The sequence below is a fragment of the Protopterus annectens genome, chromosome 17.part0 (genome assembly GCF_019279795.1).
Source record: "Protopterus annectens isolate FY-2018-M chromosome 17.part0, PAN1.0, whole genome shotgun sequence".
In the NCBI taxonomy this organism is placed as follows: Eukaryota; Metazoa; Chordata; order Ceratodontiformes; family Protopteridae; genus Protopterus; species Protopterus annectens.
In genome coordinates, this window is record NC_056751.1 from 672,322,604 (window position 1) to 672,343,506 (window position 20,903).

Genomic DNA, 20,903 nt, shown 5'->3' on the forward strand with positions numbered 1-20,903 from the left:
ATGAATGTGCAGGTAGGTAACAATGTTGTCAGCTGTCTGATGTGTACATGTATGGCTGGATATGTCTATTACAACAATGTATGCTCATTTTCTAAACTAAAATGTTTTGTTGGATAATGGTTATCCTTTGGGGTGACATTTGGCTTTCCCATGAGAAACACTTAAGGCTTTCCCTGTGATGTGAAGACATGAGACAATGTTTTGTATGCTGGTGCCTTATTAAGGCATTTGTTTGAATCCACACATTGTGCATAACTGCCATTCTCATACCAAATTCACAACTGTATTATGTATCAAGTGTGTTTGGGTATACTTAACAATAGGTAATGTTCTGTGAGAAAGACACATACAGTGACAGTCTTTTAAAGAAATTACAGGCACACATATTCCTTGCAGCAAAAATACGGTGTCAAATCTTCAAAGACCCAAGTATCTCACAATTATAGCACCACTGCAACTGTGGCAAGTTCATTCTTCCCAATATCCTGTAGCTTCTGCCATCACATAGTCATGTGTTCAAAACCCACATTGGCTGACTGAAGTATTATGTGTTCTAATGTTGTTATGCATGAATGACATCCACAAGTGTTATAATATGTATAATTACAATGGGAGAAACCTTCCGCATTCCTTTTATCTCATAACGATTGCAACACAATCATATGGTGTAATGACTTCTCATAGATGGAGTCTCACAGCTTTGTTATGATTTCCAGTATTGTGCATGTGATTCACACACGTTAGTAGTCAGTGAGCTTAAATACCTCGCTGTTCAACTCCACTATATAACAACATTCTACGCATGTACTAACATTACAGAAAGAACACTGTATGAAGTTATTATTCTTAATTTTTACTTTGGAGAAAGAAATATAAAGTCATTTTGCAATATCCTGCCAGTGAAGCGGTTGTCCTGTGAATGCCATGGTATGAATGCTCCTGTGTCACATGCCTTACGTAATGACTGGCATAGCATATCTACAGAGACACAGTACAGGAATATCTTCCCTGGCCAATAAACATTGATGTTGCACTGCTCACAGTTGTGTGAAGAATAACATAGTTACCAATAAACACTGATGCTGCACTGCTCACAGTTGTGTGAACAGTAACATAGTTACCAATAAACACTGATGCTGCACTGCTCACAGTTGTGTGAACAGTAACATAGTTACCGATAAACACTGATGTTGCACTGCTCACAGTTGTGTGAACAGTAACATGGTTACCGATAAACACTGATGGTGCACTGCTCACAGTTGTGTGAACAGTAATGTAGTTACCAATAAACATTGATGTTGCACTGCTCACAGTTGTGTGAACAGTAACGTAGTTACCAATAAACACTGATGCTGCACTGCTCACAGTTGTGTGAACAGTAACATAGTTACCAATAAACACCGATGCTGCAATGCTCACAGTTGTGTGAACAGTAACATAGTTACCAATAAACATTGATGTTGCATTGCTCACAGTTGTGTGAACAGTAGCATTGTTACCAATAAACACTGATGCTGCACTGCTCACAGTTGTGTGAACAGTAACATAGTTACCAATAAACACTGATGCTGCACTGCTCACAGTTGTGTGAACAGTAACATAGTTACCAATAAACACTGATTTTGCACTGCTCACAGTTGTGTGAACAGTAACATAGTTACCAATAGACATTGATGCTGCAATGCTCATAGTTGTGTGAACAGTAACATAGTTACCTCTTCATCATCATTCTGACAAAATAATACTGTACAAATTATCTTCAAATGTCCTTTATTACTTCACATATTAATTTCATTTATTTGTGACAAGATCCATTGTTATATCATGTGGCAGACACAGTTAATACTCAGTTCTGCAGAGTGTGTAATATGATAGTCAGGGGTTTGAATCTGGTAACATCTGACTGCACATAACTGTATCAGACAGGAATGGCTTAGGCAAAGGAAATATTTATTGCACAATCAGAGGGAAAAATTCTTAAAGCATCACCCTCCATGGTAGGAGATTCATGCCCATTACAAAAGGAAAGTGCTTTAAGCCCTTCGAGTGTGTTAGTCATGAGACACACAGTTTGCCTATTTCTGTGGCATAAAAGGTTGATATGCACCTTTCTGTTATCTGTCCTGGTATTTGTCTGAATCTGGCAAGATGCACGTTAAGTATGTCATTGATTATTAACAGGTGTTACTTATTTTCCAAATGATAGTGCTCTGTATTGTAAACTTTCTTCCAAACCTTTATGTATTCTTGTAATTGTTTTCTTCACACTGCACTGCTTTGTAGGGCATGGGTACTTACATAACATGTCTTCCTGTATGGCACATATCCCCATTAATTGTGCTTGGACCTGTGTTAGGACACTTTTGTGTTTCTTTGTTTGTGTTGTTTACAAGCAGTTACGGTAGTGTTTGCAGTAATGTGCTGTAAGCATGCCCAATATAATAATGTTGTAGATGCCTTCCATTTACCAACAGAGACCTTGATCTACTGTAGTGTTATCAGAGCTCTGTTGCCATTTGTCACTTGTGCATTTTGAGAGTTACTATATTACTGTTTATGATGTACATGTATATAAAATACACATACTTGTCTAAGACATGTCAAGTTAATAAACCACCCATCTATGTCTGTCCATTGACAAGAAATGGTAAAACATGTTCCTTTCTGCTGTGCATGGCTCATGTCTTGTTTATACAAGATGAAGTGGAGGATACTGCACTCCTGACAGGTATCCCATTCTATCTCTGTACCTGTCATATTCAATAACTGCAGTACATTTGAACAGCTCCTAGTATAGGCACTCTCTGTTCTACCTGTTACCTCACCTTACCGTGTTATTAACACTAATATCATATTTACTCCCCTTTCTGACAACGTTGCATTGTATTTCTCTCATATCCATTGCTAACAAGTCCATTTTAAGTAATTTACATGGGCAAACTATTGTAGACAGGGTTATTTATTATTCACATCAGTATAGATGCCTTTGTGTTGTATATGGTGACGCAATAATGCAGTGGTTAGTGTTGTTGCCTCACAGTAAGAGGTTCTTCTGTTTGATTCTTGGCATGGGTGCCTTTGGTGTGGAGTCGGCATGTCCTCCTGCATTCATGTGGGTTTTCTCTGGGTGCTCTGGTTTCCTCCCACATTCTAAAGACATGTCTGGAGTGTTTCTTCACAGGCCTCTGCTGAAAATGGCCTCTGTCCCAGTTGGACTTTCGTGGTAAACAAATGTTAAAATAAATAAAATATGTTTCTTTGTGAAATCATCATATCTGAATGCATTACCTGAGTAATTTTTTCCATTTCCCCTCCCCTCATACTTATCTCTGCATTATTAACATTGTATGCAGGGTGCATTCTCCCAATTTCACATCCCCTATATCTAAATTCTTGTAATTCAGTTGCCCTCATTTCGTATAAACTGTCTGCATTTGCTGGCATAATACATTTGTCTGCAAGCAAAGTTTTGTTTACAATTTGTTTGTGATTCCTGGCACCTTTTTATGGTCACTAACACTGCAGCTAAATATTGTGCTTGGAAATATGTAACTACTATAAGCAGCATGTATATTCAGTGAGTGCTACTGCTCATCACGCTAACTCGCTGAAACCTGTTAGGCATCGCGTGAAGGCTACACATTTGTTAATGAATCCCAGACCATAACTTCATGTGATTTCATCATACTGGACAATTGTGTGTGTGTGTGTGTGTGTGTGTGTGTGTGTGTGTGTGTGTGTGTGTGTGTGTGTGTTGGTATAAATGTGAGTCTCAATCCAAATCCAAAATACAAGAGTTTTATACACAAGTCACATAACTGTGAATCTTTAAACTCACTATAATTGCTTTAAACACAAAGACTGGAACATACCAAAGCTTGCAGTAGCCCAGTAAAAAGGATAATAATACTGCTGTATTCCAATGACTTGGTGTTATCTGTAAGTGGACTAGAACAGCATTTCTTAAAATTTTCTGTAATCCCATTGTGGATTTTTGCAGGGGGCTTCAGCTCTAACTACATACTTTGGGAACAGCCCCTCAGGTACTTGCTATTTACTCTGACATCACTGCACTTTGGACTAAAGGGTATACTCTTGAGTTCCACAGTACCAATGCTGATCTTAAATGAACAAAAGTGAGGGCAGGGTTTCTACAGTCAGTAAAGATTTGTGAGGTTGGATTTACATCTTATAAAGGATGTTGAATGCCAAGTACATGACTTCACCTTCCAGGTCTCTACAAATGAGTAAATTTGGGGTTATAGCCATGTTAAACAAGCATGGGAAACTGCAGATTAGTTGAACTGTCAGAATGAGTGAATACTTGACAATGGTCTGAAAGATCACAATAAGAAGGGCCAGGAGTCAAATACACTGTGAGGAAAAAGGATCATAGTGGAATGCTGGCATGGTTGTGATAAAAACAGTGGAAAAAGTTTGCAGCTTCAGTATCTGGGAGGTGATTGTTCAGGAGAATGGAAGTCTGACTGAGGAGATCAAAGCTAGAATCAATGAGGCTGAAACCAACTGGCACAGATTGCCAGGATTAGTGTGTAACAGAAGAATGCCAAAGAAGCTGAAAAGTAAGCTGTACAAAAGAATGATGTGTCTTGTACTCTATGGTACAGAAACCAGGGCAGTGAAGGCAGAGGAGCTGAGGACTGTTTTGTAAGTTTCTGAGCTCCCCAGACCTTTCTGTGTTGGAGGGAAGCCTTCTAGCTTATCAGTGGAAGTGGTAAACACTAGGCAGTCTATCTACCACAAGAGGAGTGGTTTCTGGCCCGGGTTTGCACTTGTTTAAGCTCTGCAGATCCAGTTTTGGCATCCTGCTACTGTTTTAACTGCCTTTCTGCAAAAAAAAAAAAAAAAAAAAAAAAAACCAAAGGAAAAAAGTTCTAAGCTTGTATCCCACCTTTCCTGTAACTAATCTATTCCAGATGCAGATATGATGTATCCAGGACTGTTTTATAAGTTTCTGAGCCCCCAGACTTTTCTGTGTTGGAGGAATTTTCCCATCTCTTTCAACTTTCTGGTTTAAAAGCCTGTGTTTACATGGTTTTGCACTTGTTTAAGCTCCACGGATCCAGTTTTGGCATCCATTTATTTAAACTGTATTTGTCTTAATATGGCTACATAGTTCTAAGCTTTTTCCACCTTTCTCCTGTAACCTCTAGTACACATACAGATTTGCTGTACCCAGGACTGTTTTATAAGTTGGAAGAGGAAGCCTTCAAACTAAGAGGTGGGTGGTTTCTTCAAAAAGCCCCATGCTGAAGGATAACACTGTCAAACTGCAAAATCCTTTACTAATGCAAGCAAACCCAAGACTCTCCAAGAAAAAAGAAAAACCCAGTCTGTGGACTCCTGCCATAAACAAGCTATACAATAGAAGCACCCCTCCCAACCCCAAAAGGGCCCATAACCATATCAGAAGAAACAGCATCAATGGACCGGATGGTGTCCCAGGCTGCATAACTATTGCCTATAAGCCTGACTAGCTTGGTTTGATGGAGCACATCCTCATGGAACTCATTAAGAGACACTGACATCACAAGATGGGTTGCCAACTGGCTCATGGACAGAACCCACATGGTGAGAGAGCTCAGTCCGATGTCAAAATCATGGCCTCAAGCTAAATGCCAAAAAGTGTATCCACTTTGGAAAAAACAAATTACCCACAAACTACCACATAGTTGGTAGTCCCCTAAACATGGAAGATGTAATAAGGGATCTGGGGACCCAAGTAGATAGTAATCTCACCTTTCATAATCACATTGCCAAAGAGGTTAGAAAATCCTCCTACGTGGCCCAGCTAATCACAAAAGGGTTCGCATCCAGATTAAAAGAGGTCACTGTGCCCCACTACTCATCACTCATCAGACCCATCTTAGAGTACAACGCCCCATTTGGGATGTAACTTACAAGACACCTTCAACAGCTGGAAAGACCACAGAAGTACCTCACCAAGAGGATCAATGGCCTGAAACAGATGCCCTATGCAGCTCAACTGAAGAAACTCCAGTTGTACTCGGTTGCATACCACCTACTCAGAGGTGATCTCTGCCTGACATACAAGGCCATGTCCAACCCAGAATTGATGGACATGCTCCACCTAAAGAAAACCTTATCCCCTCAGCCATATGCTCTAGGGATCTAAACCTCACCACAACAATAAATAGGACATGCTGGAGGGATAGATTCCTGTCCCAGAGACTTCCCATGCTTTGGAACAAGATCCCAGTCTACATTAGGCAGAGCTCCTTGCTAACACTCTTCAAAAGAATCCTTGACGAGTGGATGGGAAACAGAAAGTTTACCTCGGGGATCACATCAGTGGCTCTGCTGGACAGAGGCACAGGGAACTAATCTAAGGGGGCGCCGAAAGCCAACACATTCTGGCTAGGCTTATAAATGCCTTCGGGTAGATAGCCGAGTACCCACCTATGAACCTAAGATTATCAGTGGGAGTGGTAAGCACTAGGTAGACTATCTACCACAAGAGGAGTGGTTTTTGGCCCAGAAATTGTAATTTATTGGCAGTTTGGGCAGTTTTTCCATCTCTTTCAACTTTCTTTTTAAAAGCCCATGTTTACATGGGTTTGCGCTTGTTTACACTCCACGGATCCAGTTTTGGCATCCTGCAGACTACAAGAGCAACAAGAAGGAGAAAGAGATACTCTAAGTGCCTCCATTTGGACTTTTTCATAATTTATTGCTCTATGCACTTGTTTTTTTGTTTTTAATTTATCTGGATTTATTTAAATTATATTTGCCTTAATATTGCTATACACTCAAGTGTGCTAGCTTGTACTGCATTTAAAGTGTTTTGCTACTGTTCTAACTGCTTTTCTGCAAAAAAAAAAAAAAAAAAAAAAAGTTCTGAGCTTGTTTCCCACCTTTGCTGTAACTAGTTTAGTCCAGATACAGATTTGCTGTATCCAGGACTGTATTGTAAGTTTCTGTGCCCCCCAGACCTTTCTGTGTCGGAGGGAAGCCTTCTAGCTTATTAGTGGGAGTGATAAGAACTAGGTAGTCTATTGACCACAAGAGGAGTGGTTTCTGGTCCAGAAATTATAGTTTATTGGCTGTTTGGGCATTTTTTCCATCCCTTTCAACTTTCTGGTTTAAAAGCCTGTGTTTGCACACCATGCAGCAGCACTCAGCTGAGGTAAACAATTACCAGTGTCAGAAAGTCTGCTCTTCAATTTTTTCCCTTAGAACATACTTGTTCTTTTACTTTTTGCACTTCAATTAGCTTAACTGGCTAGCACTTTAACAGGCTTTTGTAGCATTTATTGTAGCACACAAGTGCTATCAGCACTAGCTGTTCCTACGCAGTAACTGCACCAGTACTTATTAGTTAGGACCACCCCTCCTGGTATGACTGTAGGGCAATTTTCTGTGCTTTCTCCTGCTAACCTGGTGCACGTGGGCATTCTGAGACAGTGTGGCAGCTGTCTAATGTACAAAGACAACCATCTCCTCTTATCTACCAACACTTATACCTGTGAGACATGCACTTATATCACCAAACTGGAAGCAGTGCACGCTCCAACCAAGACCGGACTAGCTGGTCAAAATAAGGTCAACATCTCCAACTCACTACATAGAATGCACAGCCCTCTAAAACACCAGCCATCACAACCCAAACATAGAGACACAAACCATACACCCACCTTCGTGAAGGCTCTCAAAAGTTTACCCAAACAATAGAGACCCCCGAGACAGAAATGCACTCAACCACTACAACACAACAGCAACCCCAGAACACGTAGCTCACCACCACAGTGTGCCCCCTCAACTTAAGCCCTTAAAGCAAAACTCTTTGCCCAGTGTACTAATCATAGGAGACTCAATTGTGAGGCACACTGATGTCCCACTCACTAGGCTGAACAAGGAGAAGGTGACAGTCAGTTGTCTATCAGGTGCCAGGATCTGCCACATAACACTTGCACTCAGGTCACTCCACAACAAGTACAAATATGACTCAGTCATTGTCCATATCGGTGTGAATGACCTGAGACATACCTCCCTGGACTACATGAAAAGAGATGTGATGGAACTTTCAGATTTTGTGGCCCAGGCAGGTATGACTCTAGCCCTGAGCAGTATTCTATTGTCACCCAGAATGATACCACAGTAGGAGCAGAAAATGATTGACTTCAACAATTGGCTAAGTTTCTGGTGTCATTCTAAGGAGATCCAGTATCTGTCTGCCTGGGACGACATGATCGACAGACCTAGATGCTTTGCCAGAGATGGCCTGCATCTGTCACCTCTGGGATTCTGGGTACTGGCTAAGGCTCTTGCCACATCTATAGTGCCTTTTTAGGTAGTGTTCAAAAGATCAAAATTCCACTGTAACAGCTACAAACAAATGCAATCTGAGGGTCATGCTGTTGAATGCTAGAAGTCTAACTCTCAAGATGCACTTGCTCGAAACTCTCCTCAAAATGGATAATGTTGACATCTGTGCTGTAATGGAGACCTGGTTTAAAGAGGCAGAAAGCACCCCTGCACTCCCAGGCTACAACTCATTCCATACCTTTCGGCCCCAGAGTACGGCCGGAAGCTCCAAAGGTGGTGGTGTTTCCATATTCTTAAAGGATACGCACACCTCTAGACTGGTAGCCCAGCATAATGCATCCAAGATACTTCAGGTACATCTTACGCTGGGTAAGACAGCAGTACAGGTCATAACCTGCTACAGAACCCCAAACATGTCCCTAGACTCTCACTCCAAGTTCCTTAGCACCCTGGAATCTATCAAGGTCCAACCCAATACTCTCATACTGGGTGACTTCAAATACCCTTCCATCAACTGGAAAAACTATTCAAGTACCAATGTACAGACCCAATTCTTTCTGGAATTTATCAATTCCAATTCCCTGGACCAGCTCATTCTGACTATAGAGGGAGCAACATCCTCAACCTGGTTATCACCAACATGGGAGACCATTGCTCCACACCTGTAGTCAATTCCTCCCTTTTTAAATCCGAACACAAACTAATTACCATGGAAATCTCCATCTCACCTACACCCCCAGTAAGGTAACCACCCTGAAAACTTCTCTAAAGATGACTTGTGCTCCTAAAAACAGAGGTGGCTAACTTCTCAGCACCCATGCCAATGGAAAATAGCTGCATGACTGCTGAATCATACACCAATGCACTGTATGAGCACGTACACAAATGCATGGACCTTGCCATACCAAATAGAACTAAGACACTCTCCTCGAAAAAAAGAAGCCAATCTGGTGGACCCCAGCCATCAATCAACTCTACAACAGAAGGAATAAGCTGTTGCAGAAAAAAATGAAGTCACAAGACAATACCCAGATTTGCTCTGAGTTATTGCACAATGGCACCTCCTATACTGAGCCAACAGATATAGCCAACATACTGTCTGACAGATTCAGTGCCAACTTTACCCCTCTCTCCCCCCCAAATGTCCTATTACAATACCAGAAGAAAGCCTGGTACCCACCATTTCTGCACCACAGGTAAAAGCTGCATTGTCCAATGCCAAGAATACCACATCCATAGGACCTGATAATATCCCTGGCTGCATCCTACATGAGCTACAAAACGAACTGGTACCACATCTGTGTGCCCTGTTCAATCACAGCCTTACCTCAGGCTATGTCCCTAATGAAGGGTGCACTGCTACAGTCATCCTGCTCCATAAAGGGGGAGCAACTATAGATACAGATCCTGGGAACTATTGCCCCATTAGCCTGATGAGTCTGGTATGCAAAGCTATGGAGTGCATCATCATGGACCTGCTTAACAAAGATATAGGCAATCTCCAAACTCTTGACCTCACTCTGTTTGGCTTTGTCAAGGGGACATCCTTCCTGCTGAACCCGGTTGACTTCTTTGAGGTAGTCACCAAGGCTGTGGATGAGGGTAAGGCAGTGCATAGAGCCTACCTCGACCTGGCCAAGGCCTTTGATACCATTCCCCACTCAGATATCATTGATAAACTCACCAAACTAGGCATCAATCCTTACATCACTGGTGGGTTACAAATTGGCTCACAGACAGGACCCACAGAGTGAAAGTTGTGGATTCCAAGTCAGACTGTCGACCAGTTGTGAGTGGAATCCCACAGGGCTCGGTCCGGCTTCCTCTCCTGTTTGGCATCTACTTCTCAGAAATCCAGGCCAACACAGAAGGACTCTGGCTGACTATGTTCACTGATGACTGCAAGCTAGGAGTCATTATCAACTCCCCAACTGATACAGACATCCTATAAAAGGACCTCTCTGAGACTAATGACTGGTGTTGAAACCATGGCCTGAAGCTTAACGCCAAAAAATGGGTTATCATCCCCTTTGGAAAAAAATTCAGTTCCCACAAATTACCACATTGATGGAAGCCCCAACATTGAAGGGGCCATAAATGATCTGGGCACCCAGGTTAACAGTCACCTCACCTTCGACCATGACATTACCACTGTGGTCAGAAAGCCCTTGTACATGGCACATCTTATAACCAAAGGTTTCGCATCCAGAAAGAAAGAGGTCATCATCCCTCTCTACTCATCCCTCATTAGACCAGTCATCGAATATAATGCCCCATTTGGCATGTACCTGACCAGACACCTACAGCTGGAGAGGCCAGAAAAGTACCTCACAAAAAGGATCCTAGGCCTTAAGCACATGTCCTACATGGACAGACTCAAGAAACTTCAGCTGTTCTCAGTCTCTTATCATCTACTTAGAGGTGATCTCTGCTTGACTTACAAAGCCATGCCCAACCCTGCCCTACTTGAAATCCTACACCTAAAGAAATCCCAATCCCCCCCCTGCCACACGCTCCAGAGATCACAACCTCATTAACACAATTAACAGAACATGCTGGAGGGACAGGTTCATCTCCCAAAGACTGCCCATACTCTGGAATAAGCTTCCCATTTATGTCAAGCAGAGCACCTCGCTGGCCCTCTTCAAGAGAAATCTTGATGACTGGATGGGTAAAAGAAAGTCAGTCCAGGGATTACTCCAGTTGCCCTACTGGATAGGGGCACTGTGAACTAACATTGGGTGACACAGTGCCTAGGCAATTTTTTTGGACTAGGCTTGTAAAGTCTCCAGGGCCACCTAGCTTAGTACACACCTATGAATCTATGAACCTATAACTATCAGGTGTTTTGTATTCCCAGAGGGTTTCATAATATACCCAGACAAAGGCCTTGTTATAATCAATGAAATAAAGATAGAAATCCTGATGGAATTCTTTTGATTTTTCAAAGATTCATCTCACATCCAGGATGATATATCCTGTTCCTCACTGTTTCCTGATGCCTGGTTGCACTTTTGTTAGTCCTTGTTCACTGTACATCTGTAAGCATCACTGTTTAATGTTGAGAAAAATCTTGGTGGCATGTTTGATCAGTGCAATTTTGCTTTAATTTTTCACAATCAGTCAAATTACCTTTCTTCAAAACAGGTATAAACACACATCTTTTCTAATCAATCGGCCACAGTGTTGACTTTATAATTTCCTGGCACAGCCTTGTAAGTTTCTAAGCGCTGTAAAACGTCAGTGGGAGTGTCATCAATGACCGCTGCTTTGCTTTGTGGGAGGCTTTTGATGTTGCTTCTATCTCTGCTTTCATCACCATTTTGCTTTCTGAGCATAAAGCACAAGCTGAAACAGCTGCTAATCAGATTGAGAGTTACAGTATAATGACTTGGCGTAATCTTTATTCCTCTTTTTTATCTTCTCAATAATGTTGAACAGAAAATTCCAGTTTGAGGTTGGATGCTTCACTTTACCTCTTGGAAATTTAAAAAAGCTGATCTTATTTATTCTTAATCCATCCATATACAATTTAGTATTTCTGTTTGACTTTGTTTTGTGTCACATTGGACAATTTAGCTAGGTTCCACAATGTCCTTATTTATTCTTAATCCATGTATATATATATAATTTATTAGATAGAACACTGATCTCCATAGACCTTTTTTAAGATTCAGTCCAGAAGAGCTTTCTAGTTAAATTACCTGCCCTGAGTCACACAGTTAGGCAATAGAGGCTGTGAGCATCAAACCTTGGACAACAGAAATTGGCTTATGAGCAGTTCCCTAATCTTCTGTACCAACTGCCAGACAGTATTTATCCAGCTGGTTTATTCTTTTTCAAGTTTAACTTGATTTAGCAAAATGGCATCTAGTGATCTGTATCACTGTCAGACCCAAGTTTTACTTCTATTTATATTTTACAACTTTTCTTTTCTTTGCTGTCCAGTAATATAGTCAATTTGTTTTCTGTACAATCTTCTGCAAAGTCATCCAGCACTCAGTGCCAGTCCCCAAAATACTGCCCCCCAAATGGACTTTGGCATACTGAAGAATATTGATTAGTGCATTGGCATTTACAGCAGCCATTCTGTGGTCCCTAAGCTCTTAGAGTGTTAGAGTGAATGGCAAAAAAAGCTGATTAGTACAAAATGGTACTTCTGCACCAAGTGGCTTCCTACTGATTTAATATGCCCACTCAGCTCTTCAACTGAATAGCAAAAAAAAAAAAAAAAACAGTGAACTGCCTTTCTGTATTGGTATTTCAGTATCTCAAAAAGCAATGCCTTCTGCAGGAACTCTGCATCCCACCTAGTCTTGTTATGTTACTGTTCTGCTGTCCAAGGTTCTTCTTTGTAATCAGCACTTATGTTGCTGGACCATGGTGTTTGAAGTGAGCAGACTGTTTTATAAAATTATGCCAAAGTTTCTTCCACATTATTTTTATTATTAGCCCCATATTTTCCAACCACTAGACCTTTGCTTCCAGCTTTTGAGTTCCAATTACCCTTGTATATCCCATTTGCACATTCTATCAATTTCAGCTTGCACTTGCTCATCAAAATGAACAATGTTGCCCACTTTTGACTGTTTTATTGGCTTGCATATCTGTATGATAATCATGTTGATACCTCATAGGATAATACATATTAAGCATTCACTGACAGCACTGTATATCATTACAATTCTTACAAGTTTCTTCTTAATTATAAACATGACACCATTTCTACTTTGTTTTTGGCTCTGGCTTAGTATTTATCATGTGTTTATCAGATTCAAAGTGTGAAGAGTGCTAGTCCTTTTCAGTTTACTGACACCCAACAGATCAAGTTATCCATGTTGTATTTCATTCCTGACTACAATCAGCTTTCCCTGGCTCATACCTTATATGATCCATGTCTCGATATGTAAGACATCTTTGCAGCTTGTTGCATACTTACGTCATACAAAGTAGACATCCCCAAGGCTTTAACCCTACCAGGTCAAATAAAATCTTTCATCACTTCATCACAGTTTCTTTTAATGTGACTATCCATCCATATAGTTTTCATGGCAAGATACAGAATCCAATTTCTAGGCCTTTCTTCCACACAGATATACTTCATGTTGTGGATTTTGTAACAAAAATGTGATTTTCTGCCATCAACATTATCGCAAAGTACTGCCGCTTTTGCCCAGTATGGGTGATCTGTCTTAGGCTAATACCTCAGCTGAGAACTGTTCACCTTGGGGAAACTCTGACAGTAGTTAAACTACCAATGGCATAGCTCCCAGCATCTCTAATGCATAACAGACCTGGAAGCACAGCAAGACATGAACCAAGTGAGGGAGAAAAGTGGTAGGAAGGGCTTAGGAAAGTCTTCAGTGGGGCACTGGGAAGGCTGCTGAGTTTGACATGAATCATATGAAAGACGGTTGTGAGAACAGAGGAGGAATCTGAGAAATTACTATCATTCTAGGGTGATAATGACTAAGTTGGAATTGCTGTTAGGGAATCTAATGGAAGGAGCACAGATAGCTTTTGTGAAAGCAAAATATTCATGTGTTTAGAATGGTTATGAACATTTGTAAAAAGATGGTGAGGAAAGGGATAAGAGGAAACAGGGCAGTGTTGTTCAATACCAAGAAAGCATTTGATATGCTGGAGTGGGTTTTTATAAAGAGGTCACTAAAGGATATAAACTTTAGAGTAGAATTTCAAATGGAAGTGGAGAACTGTATGAGGATTTCACATTGCAAGTTGATAATAAACAGAATGAGATGTAAGAATGCCAGTGGGTTGAGGAGAAAGGGTTGAACGAGATTACCAAGAGTGATGAGTTGTCGCTGGTGAAAAAGATAAGAAGGCAATTATATAGGTGAACAGGAAGTGCACCTTGTCTGAGAGAAAAGCAGCTCTAAAAATTGTTTCTGCAGTTCCTGCATCTTGCCAGTCATTGCATAATTTCATCAAGGATAAAGGTAATGAAGTAGAGGCAGAGGTAATGAAATAAATCTACACAGAGAGGGAAGGGTGAAGAGAGGCAAGAAGTGACCAATGGTGTGTGAAAGATTTTAAACAATAAGATATGACAACAAATGTGACACAGATGGTAACAATGAGGGAAAGTGGCTGAGGTTGGTTTGCTGGGAGGTCAAACAATGTAGAAGAAGGGGACAACTAAGGACCTCTATGACTGATGTCGATTAGAAAAGTGCCAACGTGCTGCGGAGAATGGGGAATTTCATAGATAATGGGGAGAAGTAGAGTATATGATGGTATTATGAGAAAGTAGAAGCTGTACATTATGAGGAAGATGTAGTTAGTAGTGGAACAAAGGTATGTATGAGTACATCTGAATATCTGGTGTAAGAGTTTGGTGTGGGAAAGTGGGAGTGATTAAGGTACAAAAGGATTAGAAATTAAGTATAAACAAAGATGTAAGAGTGAGGTAAGGAGAAATGTTATATGATTCCTTGGGAGAAGTGGAGTTGTAAACATTACTGGAGAGGATACAGAATATATAAATGAATGATTGTGGAATATGAGAAGAATGGCCTGTAGACAGTCTAAAGTATAGCTAGGCCAAGGGGTAACAGCATATGATAAGGATTGTAGAAGATCCATATAACGGATTAAGAACAGTGGCTAGTCAATGCAATATTCTGATGTATCTCGTACACCACTGAAATAAAATACTTAGACTCAAGAAATATGTTGAAGGATTGCTTGCAGGTGAAGGGAGTGGGGGGGGGGGTTGTAGATGAGATGAAAGAGGGTCATAGTAAGAAAGTGGGAAAAGATGTAGGTATTGGTTTATTTAGGAGAGATGAGGAAAGGGAAGACTGTCCTTTGATTAAGAAGGTAACAGTGGTAAACTTAGGAAACTTGTTCAACATGGATATAGTATGGATTTATGAAAAGGATAAAAGTGAGGTGGTCCAAAGAGAAAATGGAATGTTTGTAGGAGAAGCAAGTAGGAACTGCAAGACAAAGGAAGCTCTACTGAGGGGGAGAGAGAACAGAACTGTAAATGGAGTAGAAAGTACCAGACTGTAAGTATAAAGACATTGACATAGAGTGTTCTGAAGTAAGCAAGAAAGTCTAAGCAAATGTATGTTCTTGAGTGGCTTTCCTACCGTTTGTTATTCTGGAAAGAAACAGTTATGGAAGCAAATCAAGAGAGTGTACACGATGCCCTGTAAATTAAAAATTCATACAAATATGTCAAAACATTTATCAACCTCAGCCAGGTCAGTCAGCCAGTCAGAATGTCCAAAAACCTATAATAATAATAATGTTTGTCCCAGTTTGATAATCCGTTCCTGTCTCTGATAATGCCCTTCAGTGAGAACCATTCCTTACCTATGTGGGTGTATGATTTAAAACACAAAATCAGAACTGTATTTGTATTTTCCAACTTACATTGAAGAGCCCGTAAAGATTGCCTCCATATTTGGGGAAAAAATTGCTTTCAGTGTGATACTGGAGAATGGCATCATTTTTCCACTTCTTGAAAGGTGTGTCGTTTGGGACATGCCAGACAGAAATGTCCGCAGCTTCAATGTCATAGTATCCAGGGTTCTGTTTCCAGGAAACAAAAGCAGAAGTAAGATATCTGCAACCTTTTCACTTAATCTGTTTTGATATTTTGAAAATCACTGTAGCCCTACTCTGTTACTAGGAGTCAAATTTACAGTTTAAGTGCTAGCAAAACGAAAAATTATTGCCCTTTTGTCCAAACAATTTAGTCCCAGATAATGATTTCAGCCCAGTCTGCATCTGTAACTTTGACTGCACATGCCTTGTTATATTATTGGGGTCTTTTTTTTTTGCTCCTCATTTTATCCTGTCATCTGCTGCAGAACCAGTAAGCTCCTGGGTTACATAAATGCTTTCACTCATTCATACATTCAGTTATGCATGCCCTTTTACTGTTTTGTAGCAGCATAAATAAATGTCATCGTCAAAAACTTGGCTGTCTTACTAGATTTTCATTTTTCAGTCTCCCCAGTCACTCATTCACATGTTCAGTATTTCTGAACTGTTACCAGTTACATAAGCACTACTTTATTTATACTATGTTTAAGATATCTTAATCTAACCTTATAGTCATCACTCGTTGCTCCACTTGCTGTACCAAAGGTGGCCAGATTGACCCAGTTTCCATCTCCTGCTGGATAATTTTGATTGTTTCCTTGAGTGCTTGTCCAGCGATCACCATTTGTGCATTTCCCATAGATGTTATTTTCATGAACACTGGCCACGAGAGTCCAGCCTCCACCATCGGTAGTCATATCACAGTATGTCTGGTAGACCTCACCATCTTCTGTAATAAGGTAGTACAGGCCATCTGTAATACCAACAAAACCAGGTCAGACAAACAAGAAAGCGATCATTATGATCAGGAAAAAATAAGTTCTGTCAAACTCATGCTCTCTCTCTCTCTCTCTCTCTCTCTCTCTATATATATATATATATATATATATATATATATATATATATATATGGATCTACTTTGATCCATTGAAAAGCCTCTTAATCAAAACTCACTTGCCTGTTCACAGTTCAGCAAAACTTCACTTTAACGAAAGCACGGACTGCCAACATCCTTTCCCTGAGAAAGGAACCACTTGGCCACCAAGAGAAAAAAAGCACTCAGACCAAAACTAAACCCACCAAACTGGGGGGCTTTACCCCCCCAAACCCCCCTACTTAAATATTCCAACTCTGAAATTGCACTTCATTGTAGAAAGAGCAAAGTTCACCATGGTGGTCAAGTGGTTTCTTTCTCAGCGAAAGGATGTCGACAGTCCGTGCTTTCATTAAAGTGAAGTTTCGCTGAACTGGGAATGGGTAAGAGAGTTTCAGTTAAGTGTTTTTCAATGGATCAAAGTAGATCCACATATGATATATAAATATATATATATATATATATATATATATATATACATATACATGCATACATATATATATATATATATATATATATATATATATATATATATATATAGACTAACAACCAGCATTAGTAGCTGTCACATCAGAACCCACCCAGTGAAACTACTATTTAGTGAAATACAGGCACTGAGACCAAAACAGTCAGTGAACATACCAGATTAGCATATAGCAGTGTCAACAGTTCCATATATACATCAGTACCACAAGTCGGACGGATAGTGCAGAGCATTAGGGTTATTACCTGTAAATACAGTGCTAACTATAGTCCAGGGTTTGATTCACTCAGCCTCCATTTGGCTACTCTGTGACTCTAAGTAACTCACTTAACCAGACAGTACTCTTGAGAAATTCAGTTGAAGTTGTTAATGATACCTTGGACCACATGCCTCCAAAATATATAGATAGATATAAAGATAGATATACATATACACAAACACATATATTTTTTTTATTATTTTTATTTTTTCAACATACTTGCAGTGAGTTAGTGAGTTTAAGCATCCTGACCTTTTACTGGAGCTTACTCAAATGCTGTGGCACATTGCTCAGTTATAATGTAGAAATCATGATTCTGAACTCTTGGTACTGTTACATACAGCCTTGGAAAACAGAATGCCATAATGAATTGCATTGCATTACAATTGCTAACAACGAAACACAGCATTTGTGTAGCAGGACTGCTCCCTGCTACACTGCACAATCCTATTACTTCAGTATGTTAACTCTGTGGTCACACAACCACAAGGCAGTATTCAATTGCACAAACTGACTAACCTGTCATTATCACATACACAGGTGCTGTGATGTGTCATTCAACTGCAATGTACCTCTCATGATTTTCTACTATTCAGTCCCTTTTCTGACAGCCAGGGAAAACATTTAATGCCGTAATGCAGGTACATTGCATTACAGTCCGTCTCACCACCTCACATATACATATCCTTACTTTAATATAATAACTCCATAGGTTCATAGATTAGTACTAAGCTAACTGTCCTTGCGAGCCATTTTAAGCCTAGCCAATTATCCCTTGTGGGACTCAAACCTTGCACCTTGTGCTTGCAACGCAAACACCGTGACCATTAGGTCACCCTCCCAACCCTTTCCATCCATTCCATTCTTCCTTAACTGCAATGCAAGCCAATCAGCAACTCCAAGAACTATGCTAGTTAGGAATCATGCAGTTTGTTTCAACAGCTCTGTCGCTGAGCACGTTGATAAAGACGTGCTTCTCTCTTCCTGTTTTTCAAAGCATGCAAGGTGACTTAACCATAGTCAGCCTACAGGCATTCAGTGCAAAGATGTAATCCCCAAAATAATAAATACATTTTCTCAGACTGTAGCTAAATATCTATGCTGTCTAATATATCACATCTGTAATGAAGCACAGCAATATGGAAGTGTCAGCAAGTCATTCTTGCCACTGAGTATTACAGATAATATGACCACGTATGATAAATCACTTCACTGTTAGTCTTTAAAACTGATGAATGCAGTAGTAGCAAAGCATTGTAAAAAGCTTAAAAATGGGAAACATCTACCTAATAATTTGAATGTTTAGCAAGTCAATTAAGGTATGCAGATGCCTGTACTGTACAAAGTAAGACAGCACTGAACACAATGTCTAACTGATCGTGTCTTTGCAGAAACACACACACATGCTTTGGAGAAATCCAGTAAACACTAGCATCATGAGACCCTAAATAGTCCAGTGAATGGTTTGACAGGCTAGTAACACTGCAAGGAACTACTCAGCATATGAAGAGTTGCATGGCACTTGGAAAACAGAACCTTCCCTGAAGTGGGAAGACGCACGTTTGGTTTATTATTAAGGAAATTAAGATCTACTATAAATCTCAAATAGTCCATTTTTTAGAGAATATGCCACAAATATGGTATGTACATTTGCTCTTTTATATTGTATTACTTCATGGTTTTAAGGCTGTTTAAAATTTATATTAAAGCTACTGTCTTCTTTTAGGCCTTATGGACTCAGGTGATGGCTGAAAAGCATCTGTTGATCATTTCACCCACTTACATTGCATTTTACATTACTTATAAAATAATTATTATTAATAAATAAGCAAAACCTTCAGAAATTATTTTTGTTTTATTGTACTGTTCCTTAAACTGGGGCATTATACAGTGTAGAAGGTATTTGTTATATTTGTGGTCTTGGGAAATGTCTTATACTGATTACTTCTTTTACTACATTGAGTAGTACAATTTTTGTAGAATAACCTGGCAGTAGGTTTCACTGAAGTAAGTCACTGCGGTACAAACAAAGTATACTCAGTTGACATAAGTTTGATTCCTGATACCACTACCTGCATGATGCATTCTTATGTTTTGATTACTGTGTTACCCAGCTGGATTGTGGTCATATTTCAAGTGGAAGCCCTGGAAGAAAAGCGCCATGTTTCAAAGAACATTTGTTACATAAACATAGCGAAGAATCCTGATCTTTGAATACATTATCCATTCACCCGTAACTCCTTTTCCCATTTTTGCACATGGGGTCAGGGTTCAAACTGCCAGGTGGCTAGCCCTACCACAGTTATTTTTTCATACCACACACTCGCATATTTCATACCACACACTCGCATGCACACTCACACCTATAGCCAATTTAGAGTGTCCAATCCACCTAGTGTATATCTTTGCAATGTGGGTTGAAACTGGAGGAAACCCAAGCAAATACAGAGAGGACATGCAGACTTCACACAAAACGCACTCCAACTGAAAACCTGAACTAGAAACTCTCTTACATTGAGACAACAACACTGCACCATTGTGTCACATTGAATACATCACATTTTTGTTATTATATACAGATGCTACACAGGAATGGTAAAATAGGTATTTGTTGAAATATTGACTTATCACAATACTAAACAGCAATATACTGAAGCTCACATCACTGAACTGGATTTTCACTGAAATGCTGGTAAACAAATGTGTTTTTTTAATTGGGTTAAGCCCCCCTGCACCCCATACCACATGCATATTAAATATATACCTGCATCTCTATGTATCTATATCTATACATACATATCCATTCCAACTCTGAGATCATTCTTCATTGGAGAAAGGGCAAACACCTGATCCTGAGAAATACCATCATTGTGGTGGAAGATGGATGTAGATGTAAGGTTTGATATACTGCTATTCAATACTGTGGTTGGTCTATATTTCAACATAAACACATGGTAGGTAAACTAACTTGATAAAGGCAAGAGTAAGCTAAAAATCCAATGCAGGTCGCAGAACATTAACTGCATAAAAAGCATAGTAAGAATGCAACTGCCCCCAGCATCAGACTGACACTGCTGTTTACATAACATGTAAGATGTGCAGTGCAGAAGATGACAGTGGATCCTTTATGCTATGGTTATCATTGCTTTATGGACTAGAGAATTAATCATTTTAAACTGGTGAGATTATCAGTCTACAACGTACCTCTCATCCTCTCAGTGCAAGAAATCTGGACAAAGACTAACAAAATGGGGGGACAAATTCCCAAAAATAGGGACATATTTTAAATATTACTCTTGTAAGCTTAGAAAGTTGCTAAAGTAACAGGATTTGTTTTAAAATATTCATTTTCTGAAGGATATGAGGTTTGAAACTCAAATGTATGTCATTATTTAGTGACT

General features: G+C 39.8%; 1 protein-coding gene across 2 annotated transcripts in view; it reads right to left on the minus strand.

Moving 5' to 3' along the window:
* The window catches only part of LOC122791715 (intelectin-1a-like), a 655,125-nt gene that overhangs the window by 160,060 nt on the left and 474,162 nt on the right, over positions 1 to 20,903 (minus strand). For both annotated transcript variants that reach the window (XM_044059612.1, XM_044059613.1), the window contains exons 4-5: positions 16,392 to 16,639; positions 15,712 to 15,870 (exon numbers count right to left, since the gene is read on the minus strand). In XM_044059612.1, the coding sequence (XP_043915547.1) occupies positions 15,712 to 15,870; positions 16,392 to 16,639 (407 nt within the window). The remainder of the gene's footprint in view (positions 1 to 15,711; positions 15,871 to 16,391; positions 16,640 to 20,903) is intronic.